Source organism: Schistocerca americana, chromosome 4 (genome assembly GCF_021461395.2).
Source record: "Schistocerca americana isolate TAMUIC-IGC-003095 chromosome 4, iqSchAmer2.1, whole genome shotgun sequence".
Taxonomy (NCBI): domain Eukaryota; kingdom Metazoa; phylum Arthropoda; class Insecta; order Orthoptera; family Acrididae; genus Schistocerca; species Schistocerca americana.
The window spans coordinates 36,956,634-36,973,366 of NC_060122.1; the positions used below are offsets into that span (position 1 = coordinate 36,956,634).

The 16,733-nt window shown below is 41.9% G+C and overlaps 1 protein-coding gene across 1 annotated transcript in view; it reads right to left on the bottom strand.

Moving 5' to 3' along the window:
- LOC124612557 (radial spoke head protein 4 homolog A) overlaps nt 1-16,733 on the bottom strand; it is a 497,314-nt gene that overhangs the window by 390,127 nt on the left and 90,454 nt on the right. The window contains exon 2 of the mRNA XM_047140832.1: nt 2,365-2,596. Within this exon, the coding sequence (XP_046996788.1) occupies nt 2,365-2,453 (89 nt within the window). The 5' untranslated portion in view covers nt 2,454-2,596. The remainder of the gene's footprint in view (nt 1-2,364; nt 2,597-16,733) is intronic.

Genomic DNA, 16,733 nt, shown 5'->3' on the forward strand with positions numbered 1-16,733 from the left:
AGACTGTCAAGAATGTTGCACAGTACTGCCCGCAAGCGCCGCAATATTTCCGGACAGCGCAAAATGTTTCAAAAGTTTTTTATGTTCTCAATATTACTGCCCAATCTTTCAGTCTCACACCTACACGCTCGATATTATAACACTTCAGGAAATTTTGGGCAATATTATCGACCATCTTCAGGCCGCATTTAAATAACATTTGGCATTTTCATCCAGCCAGAGGCGTCGCAAACGTCATATTGTTTCTGATTGGCTACTCTCAACCAATGGAAGGTTGTTACGTATGCTCGAGACACATGTTCGCAGTTGTGTTGCCAGCCTACGATACGTAGTTTAGCGATTATCGTTAATAACTTTTTAATGATAATAAATAATTGTAAAGAGACCTTATGTTTAACTACAACCAGTTTCATATTAACTGCTTAACGAAATGTTGTATTGGGCAGAGGGGGTTCCAATATGTAACTTTGCAGCCTTCTTAAATTAAAACTGCTCTTACTGAATTTTCAGAGTTTAGATAGCCTGTAATTGAAATACCGTCTACTGTTCAGACGAATAATATCGAAACAGATAATAATAAATTATTTGTACTTTTTTATTCTTTATGTTAATGACTGGTAAGTCTACAATCTTGTTACGCTAGTAGCAATTTATGCCCAGGAACTGTTTTACGATAAGTATGCGTTAATATGAACAGTTCAATCGTGGTAAGTAAAGAAATGAAGATGCATCAAATTCGACTGAGCTTGAATACTAAACACATCGATAGTTTTTCAGTAGTTCCTACGATAGGTGCACGACTTGCGAAAATGTTTTGGAGTTGACGGCATGTGAATCTATTAAGTCCGTCATAACCGTGATCCGCTCACCTCGTTCAGTCACAAGACCGCAACGAAATTAGCTTATAGTACTGTTCGTTTGTTTACGTCACTGTTCTGCCACAAGTATTTAATCGTCTAAACTGATCTCCCTTCATTTTGTTATTAGATTTTTGGTTCGTTCCTTCCATTATTTCTTATTTACTACGACAATAAATAAAGAACAGTAAGTAAGTTACCCTGTAATAACGCCGTAGCAGACAAAAAAAAAGACAGTATCGATAGCTACAAAAGTAAATTAAAGAACACCGCTCTACTTTTGTAAGGACTGTTCAAAAATTTTTTTCTAGAAAAGCGTTAGGTACAGTCAGGGTAACTTCTCACGCGCTAGTGTATGAGTATTTTTGTTTCAAACGGCGGGTGTTCCATCTACTGCGGTAATAAGACAGCTACTTTTAGAACAAAATAACCTCAGTAGATGGAACACCAGCCATTTAAAACGAAAATAGTAAGTGGTACAAAGATACCTAGACTGGTAAAATATTACCATGACTGACAGTAACAAATCTACAAATTGCGCAGCATAATACGTACAGACTAACGCCCGATTTTGAGAGCTGATTCTGAAGGAACATTTTAGCATTCAAGATTGCTGGGGCTAGAGCCGCAGGTGAGCTGATATCCACAGGCTCTTCTTCTGGTTCAATGATTTCGAACACTTCTTCTTGGCCTTTAACATTAAACTCGTCTTCGGTCCCTGAAAGTACGGAACCTTTGCTGCCCGTGGGGCTTTTCATCTTATTGGGAGATAGCGATGACTTTTTTACGTCCGATGAAGACATTTTCCCGTGCAACGAGCTTTAACTGCAATGTCACAAGCCTCCAGCAACGCTGCTGCTTTTCTGTTCAGATAAACAACTGCGTGAATATGGAACAAAAGACGACTAATATTATGGCAGAATAAAAGGAAACTATAACTCTCGACGTTAATGTGTGGCATGCCATGATTTGCAAACTCGTTAACTCTTCTGAAGATATTGTCTTCATGTCTCTTATTTATATATTCCTTCATAAATCTTTCCTGATAGTGGGATACAATACAAATACTATATGCGTGCGAGCGTACACACACACACACACACACACACACACACACACACACACACACACACACACACGCACACAAACAGAATAGAAGGAGATTTTGCACTGTGTTGTTACAAGTCTCTTGTATTTCACATGTTCTAAAAATAGTTCTGCTGTATAGAATGCCCTTAGGGTTTTACAAAAAAGTAAGAATGATGAAATAATTTCTTTCTGATATCGAAGACAAATGCAAATTTGTATGACACTATTTGTATGTAGTAGAACTTTTCAAAGGTGACGTCTTTACTGACTGAATATGAAACATCTCTCTTCGCAATGCTCATGTATATGAAAAATTTTATTATGTATTTTAAATTTTTCTAACATATTTTCAAATTAATGGTACACACATGGGATTGGGAAGATTAACAACTTTTGAAAGAGTGGCTTGGTCTGTTACCTCTGATGTCTTTTTCCACCACCTGCTTGGTGATATGGTCTTCTCAACACGTTATGTGCCTGTATCTTGAGTCTTCTCCCTTTAATCATTGCCACAATGTCCAGCAATGTGTACAATACCTGTAGTCCACGTTTCTTTTTTTCCGTCCAGTCGCCCCTAATATGCTCGCCGAAAGTGAACGAAGGTGAACTTTATTGCATCACAAAAACCTCTCTTCCCCGATGGGAGAAGTCTAAACAGAAATGGAAAACGCAAAGAACACTTCTTGAATATGCAATAACAAAATGAAAACTCAGAAGGCATGCTAATGTAACAATACATTTAAAGTTACAAAATCTATTGTTCCTGCATGAAATGTGCCAAACTCGAAGTCCAGATGGTACACTTCAAAGTTAGAGACACGAGAGTACGAAAAAAAATTAAGTTCGGCATAGCTGATAACACGAACTACACAGATATTACAAAGTGCGATTGCTAGTCCACATGGGGCCACGTCTCTTCCGGGTAGAGGGTACAATGGCAGCGGCCGGGTGGGAAAGTCGACGTGGACAGCGTCGTCATAGCGACAGTGGCTCCAAAGTGACATCCAGATTGTCGGGATACTTTCGCAATTGGCGCTTGGCCCAGGAAGCTCACTGGAAGTGAACCGGTCCTTTGCGGCCTGGGTGCCAGTCTGAACACTGCCCGTGCTCCAGGATACTGCTGGTACTATTTTGGGTCACGCGGCCAGTGAGCTCTGGCGGTGCTGGGGTGGCAGGGCGGAGTGCAGCCCCTTCGTGTCTGTCATCTGCAGAGAGCAGCCCCTATGTGATGTTAGTTACTGGCTGAGCAGGCGCAAAGCCTCGACACAGCGGTCTCTATCCTTTACTGGCCTGGCATTCTCAAATATCAGGAGATGCCTTTCTCTCTTTTGGGTCAGAGTCCACACTTCTGTTCCATATAAGATCACAGATTGTATTACAGTCCTGTAGATCCTAAACTTTGTTGCTGCAAATCTTTGCCTAAATAATGCTTGAATTCTTGCTGTTAATTGCTTGTCTGTCTCATTTCTTTTCGCTGAATACTGGCCCACCAAGATATTTGTAGTATTTTACCCTTTTAGCGATTTTACCATCCATATCTAAGAGTGTGTGTCATCATTCTCTCTGCTCACTGCAAGGTATTAGTCTTATTCCTCTTCATATCGGCTCGTAATTACTCTTCCATTAACGCTCTCACGATCTGAACCAGATCTTGCTCATTTTGTGCTATTAAAACTACCTCATACCCATAGGCCACCGTGTTGCTCCTTCACCCAGGTGGATTCCTGTCTCGAAGTTTCTTACTTTTGTCATAGCTCTACCTTGATACGCAACACAATAATACTTTTTACAAATATATTTGAGAATTGCGTTCGTCACGCAACACGAGCGCCAGATACTGTGGGTTTTCTAGATGTGCAGGGTAAAACAGATGGGTAAAGCATGGGAACAATGTAACAAAAGACGTCCAGATACTAAACAGTACCTTTAGTGGAACGTTAAGAGGCGCAATTAATTGCAGAAGTGATCTACAAGGGTAAGTTGCCACAAAAATGTCTACGAACGAGACCTCTCAATGGAGTTGGTCTGGTAATTCCCATTAATCGCGGAGATGTTACGATCACACGCCAGGAGTGCCCACGATCCGTGTATGAGGATTCAGTTTACACAGTTCGCTTAAGACAACATGAAGAACATTGATAATGTTCTCTAAGTATGGTAAATGGAGCTAATCTCACACAGTTATCAAGGACACACACAAATACACTTGGTAGTACCATAACTGTATCTAATGTAACACAATGATCAAAGCAAAACGCAGTTACAAAAAAGCGAACTTGAGGTACTGTGGGTGAAGCTAATCTAACACGGTGATCAAAGCACAATACAATATATGAATAAACGAACTTGAGGTACTGTAGGTTGGTCGATTTGTCGATTTGGGGGAGGTGATGAACCAGTGAGGTCATCAGCCCCATCAGATCAGGGAAGGATGGGGAAGGAAGTCGGCCGTATCCTTTCAAAGGAATCATCCTGGCATTTGCCAGAAGTGATTTAGGGAAATCACGGAAAACGAAAAGCAGGACTGCTGGACGTGGGTTTGAACCATCGTCCTCCCGAATGCCCGTTCCATAGTTCTAACCACTGTGCCATCTCGCTCGGTAATCGGACCACGAGGTGAGTGCTGAATAATGTTTCCCTAAAGTATGGTATCAATTTCGCCAGGCGTCATGGGAGCCGGCAGCACTATTCGCCTTGTAGACATGCAAAATACGCTAACACCCCGGTCACGTGCTGCAGCAGAGGCGTGTGCTGATGTCGTAGGTGGCCGTGTCAGACGCGTGGCGTCGGCAGTAGCCACTCCGAGGACAGTACTCGCAGCCACACCCTGTGCTGAAGCGTGACTGGTGGTGCACAGGGCATTGGGAGATCGAGCATATACACTATCTTCAGTCAGTCAATGGGCACTGTGGTGGTAGTGTCACAGAGATGTAGACAAGAGATCTTTTCCCTGCACTTGTCCCACAAGCTGCATTCCTGAGTAGTGTGTAGCTGGCATCCAACCAAAGCAAGACATACACGCATGTGTGGAGGTTCTGATGCAGGAAAGATCTATGCCCACTCTGATATTGCAAGGGTGCCAGGAGCAGGTGTGCAGCCATGCAGCTGTTGTAAGAGGACTGGGTTGCAGGTTGTGGCCGCAGGGCTTTGGCTCGACGAAATCACCCAGAACGGCGAGCGGCTGCCCGTACACCGATTCAGTTGTGGAAGCACTCGTGCTGATTTTGTCGGCCACTCACAAGCCTAGCAAAACTACTGGCAGAGTGGCAGACCAAGTTACGCATTGACAGGTACGGGTAGCTTATAGAGTCGTGTGGAATCTCTACACCGTGCTGTTAGTGGTAGGGTGGTGACACTGACGAGCGTACCGCAAGCTTCCCTGAGTGTTTTAAACGAGCAAGATCTGAATTGTCGTCCACAGTCCTTTGTCGTGTGGCGGGCACACAAAACCCGAGTCCCAGGTGTCCGTGAAAGCTTTGGTCACTTTATCCGCAGAGTGAACCTGTCCGTGATGATAAGGATGCACCAGCGGCCGTTTGATGATGGAATGGGTCCTACTATCTCAATATGGACACGGGAAATGTGGTGGCCCACGAGGGGGAAAGTAGCGATAGGAGACTGCACACGACGGCCTGCCTGCGAACGCAGGAGGCAGGTGCGAGCCCAGTTTGTGCAGTTCTGCTGGATACTGGCCTAGACGAGGCAAAACTCACCTGCACGAGGTGCACGGTGACAGACGCCAGGGTGGCATGTGGTGGACGGGTTGGAGGAGGCAGGGGGGGGGGGGGAGGGGGTTCACTCACTCCGTGACAGAGGTGAGATCGTTCAGCTCGACGATCACAGGGGCTAAGAGCCGTGATACGTCCGTGGAGGATTTGTGGGATGTGGACAGTGTGGATGCTGATATGTCCTGTACACGGGATAGTCAAAATAATGCGAACACCAGTACTTACTTGGGAGTGGTTTACTAATAAGGGGTCGGGCCCCCATTTGCCCGTAATACATTTGTGATTATTCTTGGAATACTGGCTTATGATGATTGTATAGTCTCCAGTGGAATTTATGCCACTCTTTGGTTAGAACCTGTTCTAACTCCCGTAGTGACGAGGGAAGCGAAAATCTGCTCCGGAGTCTGTGCTCCTATACTACCCACAAGGGTTCGATAAAGTTCAAGTGTGGGGACTGTGCGTGCTCCTCATACCACGACTGTACAGTCCTGGTTGTCTGAATGGGTGCTTTATAGTCGTGAAATATGGCACCATTGTTCGGAAACAATACATGGATCATGGGTTGCACCTGATCACATGAAATGTTCACATAATCGTTGGCTGTAATACGGCCTTTTGAGAGCAACGATGGGACCAGCAGAATACCATAGTATGGCTACCCACACCATCACACTTCCACCTCCATGCTTAACCGTTGGAAGCAAGCAATAAGGATTGTACGCTTCTTTTGGCGTTCTCCAGATGTAAACCTGGCCTGATGTTCGAAGTAACGAAAATGTTGACTCGTCGGACTATATGACGTGTTTCCACTGATCAGTCGTCCAAGACTTACGCTCCCGGTTCTAGGCGCCACAGTCCGGAACCGCGGGACTGCTACGGTCGCAGGTTCGAATCCTGCCGGGGGCATGGATGTGTGTGATGTCCTTAGGTTAGTTAGGTTTAAGTAGTTCTAAGTTCTAGGGGACTGATGACCTAAGATGTTAAGTCCCATAGTGCTCAGAGCCATTTGAACCATTTTTGAACTTACGCTCCTGACACCATGTTTTACCCTTCTTTCCGTTGGTTGTCGTCACTAATGATTTCGGTACGGTAGCTCGTCCATGAATATTCGCTTTATGGAATTCTCGGCGTGTAGTGTCGATAGATACGGGTCTCGAAGATGGCTATTGAGCTCTGCAGTCACTTTAGCTGCCGTAGTTTTGTGTTATTTCAACACAATTCGTTTTAGCGTACGATGATCTCTGTCATCTAGTTTTGATTTGCGCCCACTATTACATTTACACGATGATGTCTTTCCATGTTTTGTTTTCGCTATCATGACTGTTGAAACAGTTGCTCTCGAAACATTCACTAAGTAGGCTGTCTTGGTTAGTCATGCTCCAGCTAACTGAGTCCCCACCATTTGCGCTCTCTGGAACTCTTTCATTGCACGTCGATCTCGGCCTCTGAACACAAATACGAAGTGTGCACTACTCGTAAATAACCTGCACTGATGCCTAGTCCGTTCTGATCGTGCACAGTCCAACACAACACGTGGCTTACCAGCTTTGTTGACCTTCGAACACAACCGTCCCGTTACTATCACTGTTCACATTATTTTACCTATCCCGTGTACATGTAGGAGGTGTACATGTAGGAGACTGCAAAGAGCCATCACGACGCTGTGCGGTAATGCTGTGGAGTCGAGGGACTCAATGTACGCCGTGAAAGCTGCTGCACAACGTTCGTACAGACGTGCACTTCTAATGCCATGTGGACTTGTAGCGGGCAGATGCACTAGCCAATTTGATAGCAGCAGCATTTTGGGAATGATGGTAGGCTCGGCGAGTGCGGCGAGGTGCTGGAGGAGTTGTGAAGGCTGCATGCTAGCTGATTAATCGGATGAAAATAGTGGGTGAGTGCACTGCATTTGTGAAGCGACCAGCCACGCTATCAATTGGCCTCTCAGGGCATCTGCCAGACAGTGGTGGGCTCTCCGCTGTGACCGAAGGCTGCAGCTGCACGACCGTTAGGGCGAATTGCCGAATTGCACGAAGTCGCTGGCAATCGATACTGCTTCCACAGAAGCAAAGCGCAGCAAGGGGCTCAGGCGGGCGGTGATGCGAGCACGGTTGGGATGCTGGAGGGGTGGCGTGCGCCGGGACAGTGGCGGTCCCTGCGAGCTGCGTGCAGAGGCCGAGGAAAGTGTGAAACCTGTCTGTGTGCACTTGAAGCAGTTACCAACTGGGCTGAACTTAAAGTCAGCGATAATGTGGGATCAGCGACATGAAGCTTCGCTGTGTTACTGCTAGAATGGCAAAGTAGTGTGCTGCCCTAAGCATGCGACCTGGTGTGGTGAGCGTCAGCAGTAGCTTGGTTTTGTGTAGGTTCCTTAAATGGCCAACACATATAAATAAATGTTTGGAATGGTTCTTATTCGCGCCGTCCCCGTGCAGCAAAGATATCGCAGGGAGGTATGATCATATCTGGGTAAGATAATAGTAAATTGACAGCTAAACTATCAATTATCTTACGTACCTCATTTGTTTTTTCACCAACCTCGGTGTCTGTCGGTGTTTTGAGCAGATGCGATAAAGACCGTATGTACTCTCCCAGTATTGTGTTAATTCTTCTTCTGTAGTGGTCAATCCAAGGATTGGTTTGCAACAGCTACAATGGCAGCTTGTCTCCATTCTGTGCGTCTTTCACCTTTCTGTTCATTTGTTTATAGGTGTTACATCCCACATCTTTCACGATTTGATCCATGTACCTCAGTCGTGGTCTTCCTCTTGGTCTTTTTTCCTCGACATATCCCTTTACGATGGTGTTTAGGAGTTCTTTACGTCTTAATAGATGGCCTGTAAATTTCACTCTTCTTTTAACAATGAAACTCCAGAAGTTTCTCTTCTCACCTGCTCTTTCCAGAACCACTTCGTTTGTGACCTTGTAGATACATTTTATTTTGAGCATGCGTCTATAGCACCACATTTCAAAAGAATTTAGCTTCTGGTCTTCCTCTGTCCCGAGAGTCCATGTTTCACACCCATAGCATGCCACACTCCACACACATGATTTCAAAAATCTTTTCCTGATTTCAAGGCTGATGCTCTCAGATGTTAAGATGTTTTTCTTCTTGTTACAAGCAGCCTTTGCTTGAGAAACTCTACTTCTCACTTCTGCCTTGCTCCTTCCATCCCTGGTAATATTACTGCCCAGATAAGTAAATTTATCAACTTGTTCAAGCGGTTCATTGCCTACATGAACTTGGATTTTCACTTGATCTTTTTTGTCGCATGCCATTACTTTTGTTTTTGCTTTATTAATTCTCATATTATATTCTTCCTCCATAACTTTATCCATTCTATTCAGTAGGACTACAAGATCTTCTTCACTTTCAGCCAGGACAGCTATATGATCGGCATATCATATCATATCTATTCGTTGGCCATGAATTACTACACCTTTCTGTGAATTTTCCCTTACTTTTTTCAGCGCCTCTTCAATGTATAGGTTAAAGATAACAGGGGATAGTGCGCAACCTTGTCGGACACTGTGCTATTATTGGAGTTCAGATATTTTGCATATGAGAAAAGGGCAGCCATCGAGCTGTAGTTTGTAATGATACTAAGCATGACAACACGAGAGTAAAGAAACGATATCTGTTTATAACGTGCGCCTATACCAAGACGCGCGGCCAGCGTTTAAAAGGTACTTTTAAACACTATGACTCGCTGGGCGCAGATATTTAAAATCATTGCCGCAGCGCTTGATAGCAAGAAGCTGCGAAACAGAAGAAAGAACAATTTATCATTTGTTAGGAAAATTCTAGAATCTTTATAGTTAGTTGTACTTCTGGTCGCTGATATGTTAACATGTACTTCATTACCTTTGATGTTTGGTTGCCGACTTGTTAAGACGTGTTGTGTAGCACCGCCACAAGTTATATTTCATTTAGTGTGAAAAACCACGTTATCACCAAGAAAACAAAAACGCTTTTGTAAACTTTGTGACGATAAAAAATACTTACGCGCACGACAGGACATTTAATTTTTACAAAATATCACACATACAAAAGCAGCGATTGTTGGACTGTTCCACGTATGAGAAAAACATAAAAGTGTAAGTTTTGTGTTCATTGTAAATTTGTTAATGTTTATAGTTTAACGCCTTTGTTCTTTGAGAATATATTGATGCTTCACTGTACAGAAAATCTATGCTTGTTCTTTTCTTTAAATTAACCACAAATAATGTTTATGTTCAAATGAACTTTGTTACATGTTCGCTCTTTATCGCGGTGTCTCGATTGTATTTGGAAGACCATTAATGTGTTCAGTTTCCGATCTGACAACTTTTTTTACAAAATTTCACTGTTTTGCATTTTTTTTATTATTCAAATAGGTCCCTTAGGTAATTTCATTGAAGAGTCTGATTCCGTGAAAGCAATCCAGGTTAAGAGGTCATTTAAGAAACTATTTTTGCGCAATCAATCTGTACGTCTCCCGAACACAATCGAGAACCGACGCATCGTCGATCATTCATTAATTTTTCTCTCTTTCCAAGTCGTACCAAAAAACGGCCAAGGAGAACTGCCGTGAGTACGCAATCTAGTGTTAAAAGGTTGCATTCTTTATCTTGTCGGCAAACATTGCCATGAATTATCATCATCAATGTTATATTTGGTTAAATGTGAAAAGCCAAAAAACCTTTTAACGCTAGAACACCTTTCCGTGTCTACACCTCTTCTTGTTTTGTCTGTTCACGGATAACTGCTGCCTCGTTTTGGTACAGGTTTCATATCATTTTTCTATCTTTATAGTCTATTCCTACTTTTTGAGTACCTCAAACATCTTATCCCAATTAACATTATCAAAGCCTTTCTCTACATCTACGAAAGCTATGTATGTTGTCAGGTTCTTATCTAGTCGTTTCTCTATTATTAGTTTTAGAGAAAATATTGCTTCTCTGGTTCCTCTATCTTTCCGGAATCCAAACTGGTCTTCGGAGAGTGTAGCTTCGACTTCTTGTTCTATGCGTTTTAGGATAGTTGAGGTTACTATTTTAGAGGCGTGAGTAATTAGGCTGAGCGTCCTATAATTTTCACATCTTGTAGCATTTGCCTTCTTTGGAATGGGGATCATAATGTTTTTCTCAAAGTCTGTAGGAATTTTACCCTGCTCGTACATGTTGAAAACAAGATTATACAACTCCTGATTCAGTTTTGCTCCTCCAGATTTCAGAAGTTCGGCTGGGATATTGTCTATACCAGGCGATTTGTTGTTTTTCAATTTTTTCAGAGCTAGTTCAAACTCTTCCTTTAATATAGGTTCACCTATGTTGTGTGCATCTACTTCTGTTTCTTCTTCCATGATGTTTTCAGACAGTTCTGGTCCGCTGTACAGTTTTTCTATATATTGTTTCCATCTTCTTGCAACTTCATCAGCGTCATCCAACATATTGGCATTTTCATCCATCACGGCCCTACACATGTTTCTTCTGTCTCCAAAGCAATGTCTCACACATTTATAGGCCTTGTCAATATTTCTCTTTCTCATGTTGTCCTCAACTGAAATACAGAGATCATCAAGTTATCAAGTGAGTATTCGCTACCGCCAGAACACGATAATCGTCAATATCCCGAGTGTAAGGTACAATTCTCACCAACAGTAAATAATACGCGTGGCGAAACTTCTACGTCACGTAGTCATGCCGATCAACTAACACTCGTTGAACTAATGCGAGACGAGAGTGTGCTAAAACACAGAGTTTTTCAGCCTTTTATACCTGAAAAACTAAATATACATCCAATGGTATTTCTAAAATCATTCACAGGCGCTTTTCCAGAATCATGGAACGACAGGCAGCGGATACAGTTCATCTTAGACTACGTACAAGGTGAAGGATCAATTTGGGGTACAGAAATTATAGACAAATGTCACACCTATGCAGATTTTGAAAAGTATTTTTTGAATAAATTCTGGAGTTCAGGTATACAACAAAGACTCCGAAAGGAGGTTTACAACGCCGAACCTTTCAACACCAAAGGAGGAGGTTTGAGACGTTATTTTGAAAAATATCTACGTAAAATTCAGTATTGGGACACGCCCATTTCAACCAAAGATGTAATCATGATCTTAAAGTCAAAACTTCCTGTGTCAATAAGAGAAAAACTAGTTAATGTGAGTGAAGAAGACCTAGAAGCCTTTCTTTCTGGTCTTGACAATTTGGATATGATCTACGAGGATGTGCGTGCGAGCGCGCGGAATAATTATAATAATGGACCGCCCGCTCCGCAGCAGCACATAACAAATTGCGTCAATGGAATGTCGTACCAACATAACACGGGACAACCAAACGCTCAGCCTTACGGCAATCATAACAGTTTCAACTGCCGTAATGGAAAACAATATAACAAACATCCACACCAGAATAGATACAATCCGATTTATCAAAACACACAGCAACAATACGGTAATTCACCGATAAATCACAACGGTAATTACCAGTATCAGAACAACAAGACGAATAATGGAAATCGTCACACTCCCTCTCAGCAAATAAATTTTTCACAGCCGAAAAATGCGACATTTTCTCACCAAGCCAACCAACAGTTCAGGAACAATAGTCAGGACAATTCGTCGGATGCTTTTCCTGACACCGCCGGTTATAATAGGCAAGGAAATCCGACTATTTTTTACACACAGGCGAGCCAAGCACCAAACGCGATGTCAAATAACACGCAATCAAGTGATGCACAAGTCGTATGGGATACGAACGCGAATTTTCGACCTGGTAGGTCGCAAAATACTAGTCAAGTAAAAATAACTGACATTTCAGCTCCACCCCAGTCGTAAAACCATTAGCAGCTTCTTTAGGCCTCCACGGGGAAGCTGCGGAACCAATGGGGGGCAACTTCATTAAAAGACATATCAACGTAATTAGATACGAAGACGACAGAGACTTACGGGACGAACTATTAGACGAAAAGAACACCTACGAAAACAACGACTTTTGGGAAAGCCAAGTACAAGCGTCAACTCTGATTCACATTTATGATATACCAATCATTGCCATCATCGACACAGGTGCAAATATTAATGCTATGTCTATGTGTGTATATAAAAAGGTATGCTCTGTAACAAAAATTCCTTCACTTCCTGTACAAGGATGTACTGTATCCGGAGCAGTAGGCTTCCTAGTGCAGAAGGTTAGCTTGCAAGTACAAGCAACCATACAATTTAAATCCGACTGTATACCGTGCACATTTTTAGTAGTAAAGAACCTGTCAGTGCCATGCTTGTTAGGAATGGACTTTCTACGAAGAAATCGTGCCATCATTGATTTAGCTGAAGGTAAGTGCACGTTAAGACTAGATGATAGGACACTGGTCATTCATCTAATGAGAACCAAAGTCAGGATAACCAACCTGGAACGTAAAGTGAAAATACGTAGACTTTCTGACAGGCAACATTACCACCGTGCGGTTGACGAGTTCAGTGACGTCAACAATGACCCTGACTTATTACCAACTGCCGACGAGTTACGCATAAAAATTGTGGAAACAGACGGACTCGACGACAGACAGAAGTATGAACTACACGACCTATTAGCAACATTTGTGAACATTTTTTCCAGAAAACCAGGTATCATAGCAGACTATGAATTTAACATGAGAGTGAAACCCCATGATACTTTTTGCAAAACAACCTATTCAGTTCCGCAGTCCCGTAAAGAAGCCGTCAAACAAGAAATACGTAAAATGCTTAAGTGGAAAATCATAGAACCGTCCGACTCTCCCTACAGTAGCCCGTTGTTACCTGTTTTCAAAAACGATGGAAGCGTCAGACTTGTCTTGGACGCAAGGAATATTAATAAAATCATCATTTCAGTATGCACAAGACCAGAACCACTGGAGGAACAACTACAAAAATTCCATAGTGTGAGGTTCTTATCCTCAATAGACCTCCGAAGTAGCTATTGGCAGGTGAAACTATCATCATCATCGAGGAAGTACACAGCCTTTATCTTTGCCGGCAGATCCTATCATTTTCGTGTAGTACCTTTCGGTCTCAACATTAGTTGTGGTGTTTTTATTGCAGCACTTGATTATGTGCTAGGACCAGAGTTACTTGACCAAGTCACCGTCTATGTTGATGATTTACTGATCGCAACGACTTCCTGGGAAGAACATTTAACTCTCCTACAAAAGATCTTTCAAAGATTCTCTGATTTTGGTGTTACCGCAAATTTACAAAAATCCAAATTTGCCAAGAAAGAAGTCAAGTTTTTAGGACATATAATTTCTTCGGAAGGAATCTCACCTGATCCCAGCAAGTTAACAGCAATAGAAAATTTCCCTGTGCCTCGCACTAAAAGGCAACTAAAAGGTTTCATTGGATTAGCTTCATTCTTCCGTCGCTTTATTCCGAATCAATCAATGAACAATCCCGCATTGTTAAATTTGCTCAAGAAAAACGTCCACTGGATGTGGACTTCTGAATGCCAAAAAGCCTTTGACAAGATCAAAGAGGCTCTTCTAAAGAGTAACATTTTAAGTCATCCAAACATGAGTTTAGATTTCTGCATTTCTTGCGATGCATCGTTTCAAGGATTAGGTGCATGTTTATTTCAAATAGACAAAACTGATGGGCAGGAGGAAGTCAAAATAATCAGCTTTGCCAGTCGGGTCTTCACCGAATGTGAGAGATCATATTCGGTAACCGAATTAGAGGGATTAGCCGTTGTGTGGGCTTTTCGCCGCTTTAATTACTATATTTATGGTCATAAAATCAGAGTATACTCAGATCATCAAGCACTGAGCTTCTTACTCTCTTGCAAACTGTATCATCCTCGGCTTACTCGATGGTGTTTATTTCTACAAGAGTATGATTTTGAAATTATTTACGTAAAGGGCAAGAATAACATCATTGCCGATCCACTGTCACGTATGCCGGAAGGATTGCCGGAGCATACTGAATTAATAGAACAGATTTCTAATCACAAAATTATTCTTATGAAAGATCCTCTACATCGGAGTTACTTTCTGCGTCTTTGCCGTCAAATGAATACTCTTCAAGACACAGATCGCAATTGGCTAGAAATTAAACAGCTTCTTCAAAACAACCCTGATCACTCGTTGTCAATATTTTATAAAGTACACAATGGAGTTTTGTTTCACCGAACTTCTCTGTTGACAGGAAGGTGGTGTGTCTGTATTCCTAAAGATTATGTTGAACATCTCATTTGGTACACTCACCTCTCCTGGGGTCACTATGGACCAGAAAAATGCAAACGCAAGATTTCAACATACTGCTACGTACCTAATCTTCACAAGAAGGTGCACCAATTATTAAGAAATTGTTCCATTTGCCAAAAGGCGAAACCTTTCAACTTGTCAAATGCCTTACCTTTAAACCCGATACGTACAGAAAGACCAAACCAAATCGTCAGTTTGGATTATGCAGGTCCACTTCCTCAGGGAAGAGGAGGTGTGAAGTATCTGGTCGTATTGTTAGATCTTTTTGCCAAACACGTGAGACTCTATGCAATGAAGTCATCTAATATACTTCCACTAATTAGACGCACTGAGAAAGACTATTTTCCTCGCTTTGGCAAGCCTGAAGCCATGTTATCTGATAACGCATCAACTTTCGTGGGGAAACGATGGAGAAATTTCCTTGCAACCCTCGACATCAGACAAATTTTGATATCCCGGTATCGACCGCAAAGTAATCCCACAGAAAGATCATTCAAAGAGTTCAATCGTTTCATACGAACGTATATTCCAAACCAGCAGACACGGTGGATTGATTTCGTCACACCCTTTGAAGAGATTGTTAATAACTTACCTCACACATCAACTGGTTTCACACCATCAGAACTAGTCTCTAAACGACTAGAAAGAAATGAATGGGTAGACCCTATCCCAAAATTACAACAGCCTGAAGTAACATTAGACGACAAGTTAAGACAAGCTCTCATATCTTTAACCACTCATGCCAACCTTAGAAAAAAGGCGCATGACAAACACATTAGCAAAGTCTTATCGTATCGTATAAATGAACGAGTGCTATTAAAGACCCACTTCAAACCATCTTTGATTCATCATAAGAATCGCAAGTGGCAGCACTTGTATGAAGGACCATATATTATCTTAAGAAAGCCGCACATTGGTTGCTATCTATTAGCTGACCCTGAATCTGGACGAATGAAAGGATTGTTTCATCACGCAGACTTGAAGAAATACCGAGTCAACCATTGAAAATATCTGTTAAATTAAGCTGCTAAAATAAAATATACACACACTATAAGTTGTCGTACTATGTGTGAAGTACCAACGTATGTAAGAGTAATGCACAGGACTAACACCCTGTCGACCTGCCACAACAAGATAAGTAATTTATATGAGCACCTTAAGTAAAACACATTTATTGTAGGAGAGCAAGATTTGCCTTAGATGTAAGTTAGTTTTAAGTTAATTGAGCCCTGAACGGCCACAGCCGAAAGAGCTGACAAATAAATATTATAGTAGGGACGTGCCACCTGCTATCACTAGTTTTAAGTATAGCAAAGCTCTCTCCTCTTGAATGAAATAAATTAAAATGATCATTCAGACCAGAATGATTGCTCGTAGGTTAAAAAAAAAAAAATTTATTAAGGTCGCTTACTCTAATGCGGTAAATGTTATGTTATGCGTAAGGAGTGTGTGACAACAAATTTTATGAGACCATCCATGAAACACAGCAGGCAAAAAGCAGCAGCTTAGCATATAAGAATCAAGTAAGTCAATAACGATCCAGGTAGCAGGAAATAAGTGCGCAACTCAATTATTTTATTATAATACGGAGAAAACCGTATACGCTCATAACAATTTTACGGCACAGTGCAGCTGAAATACTTACAAAGATCATTTATAAATAAACTAATTTAGTACTAGACATATCCATTTCAGGTCCTCGAGATACGACGATTTTTTTTTAGGAAACCAATTTTACGATACATGGAACAGAAGATAGTTAACAGACACAGTTCACTGCTAATGCATGGTTTAAGTAATTTTAGATATGTATAGAAAATTGTTTAT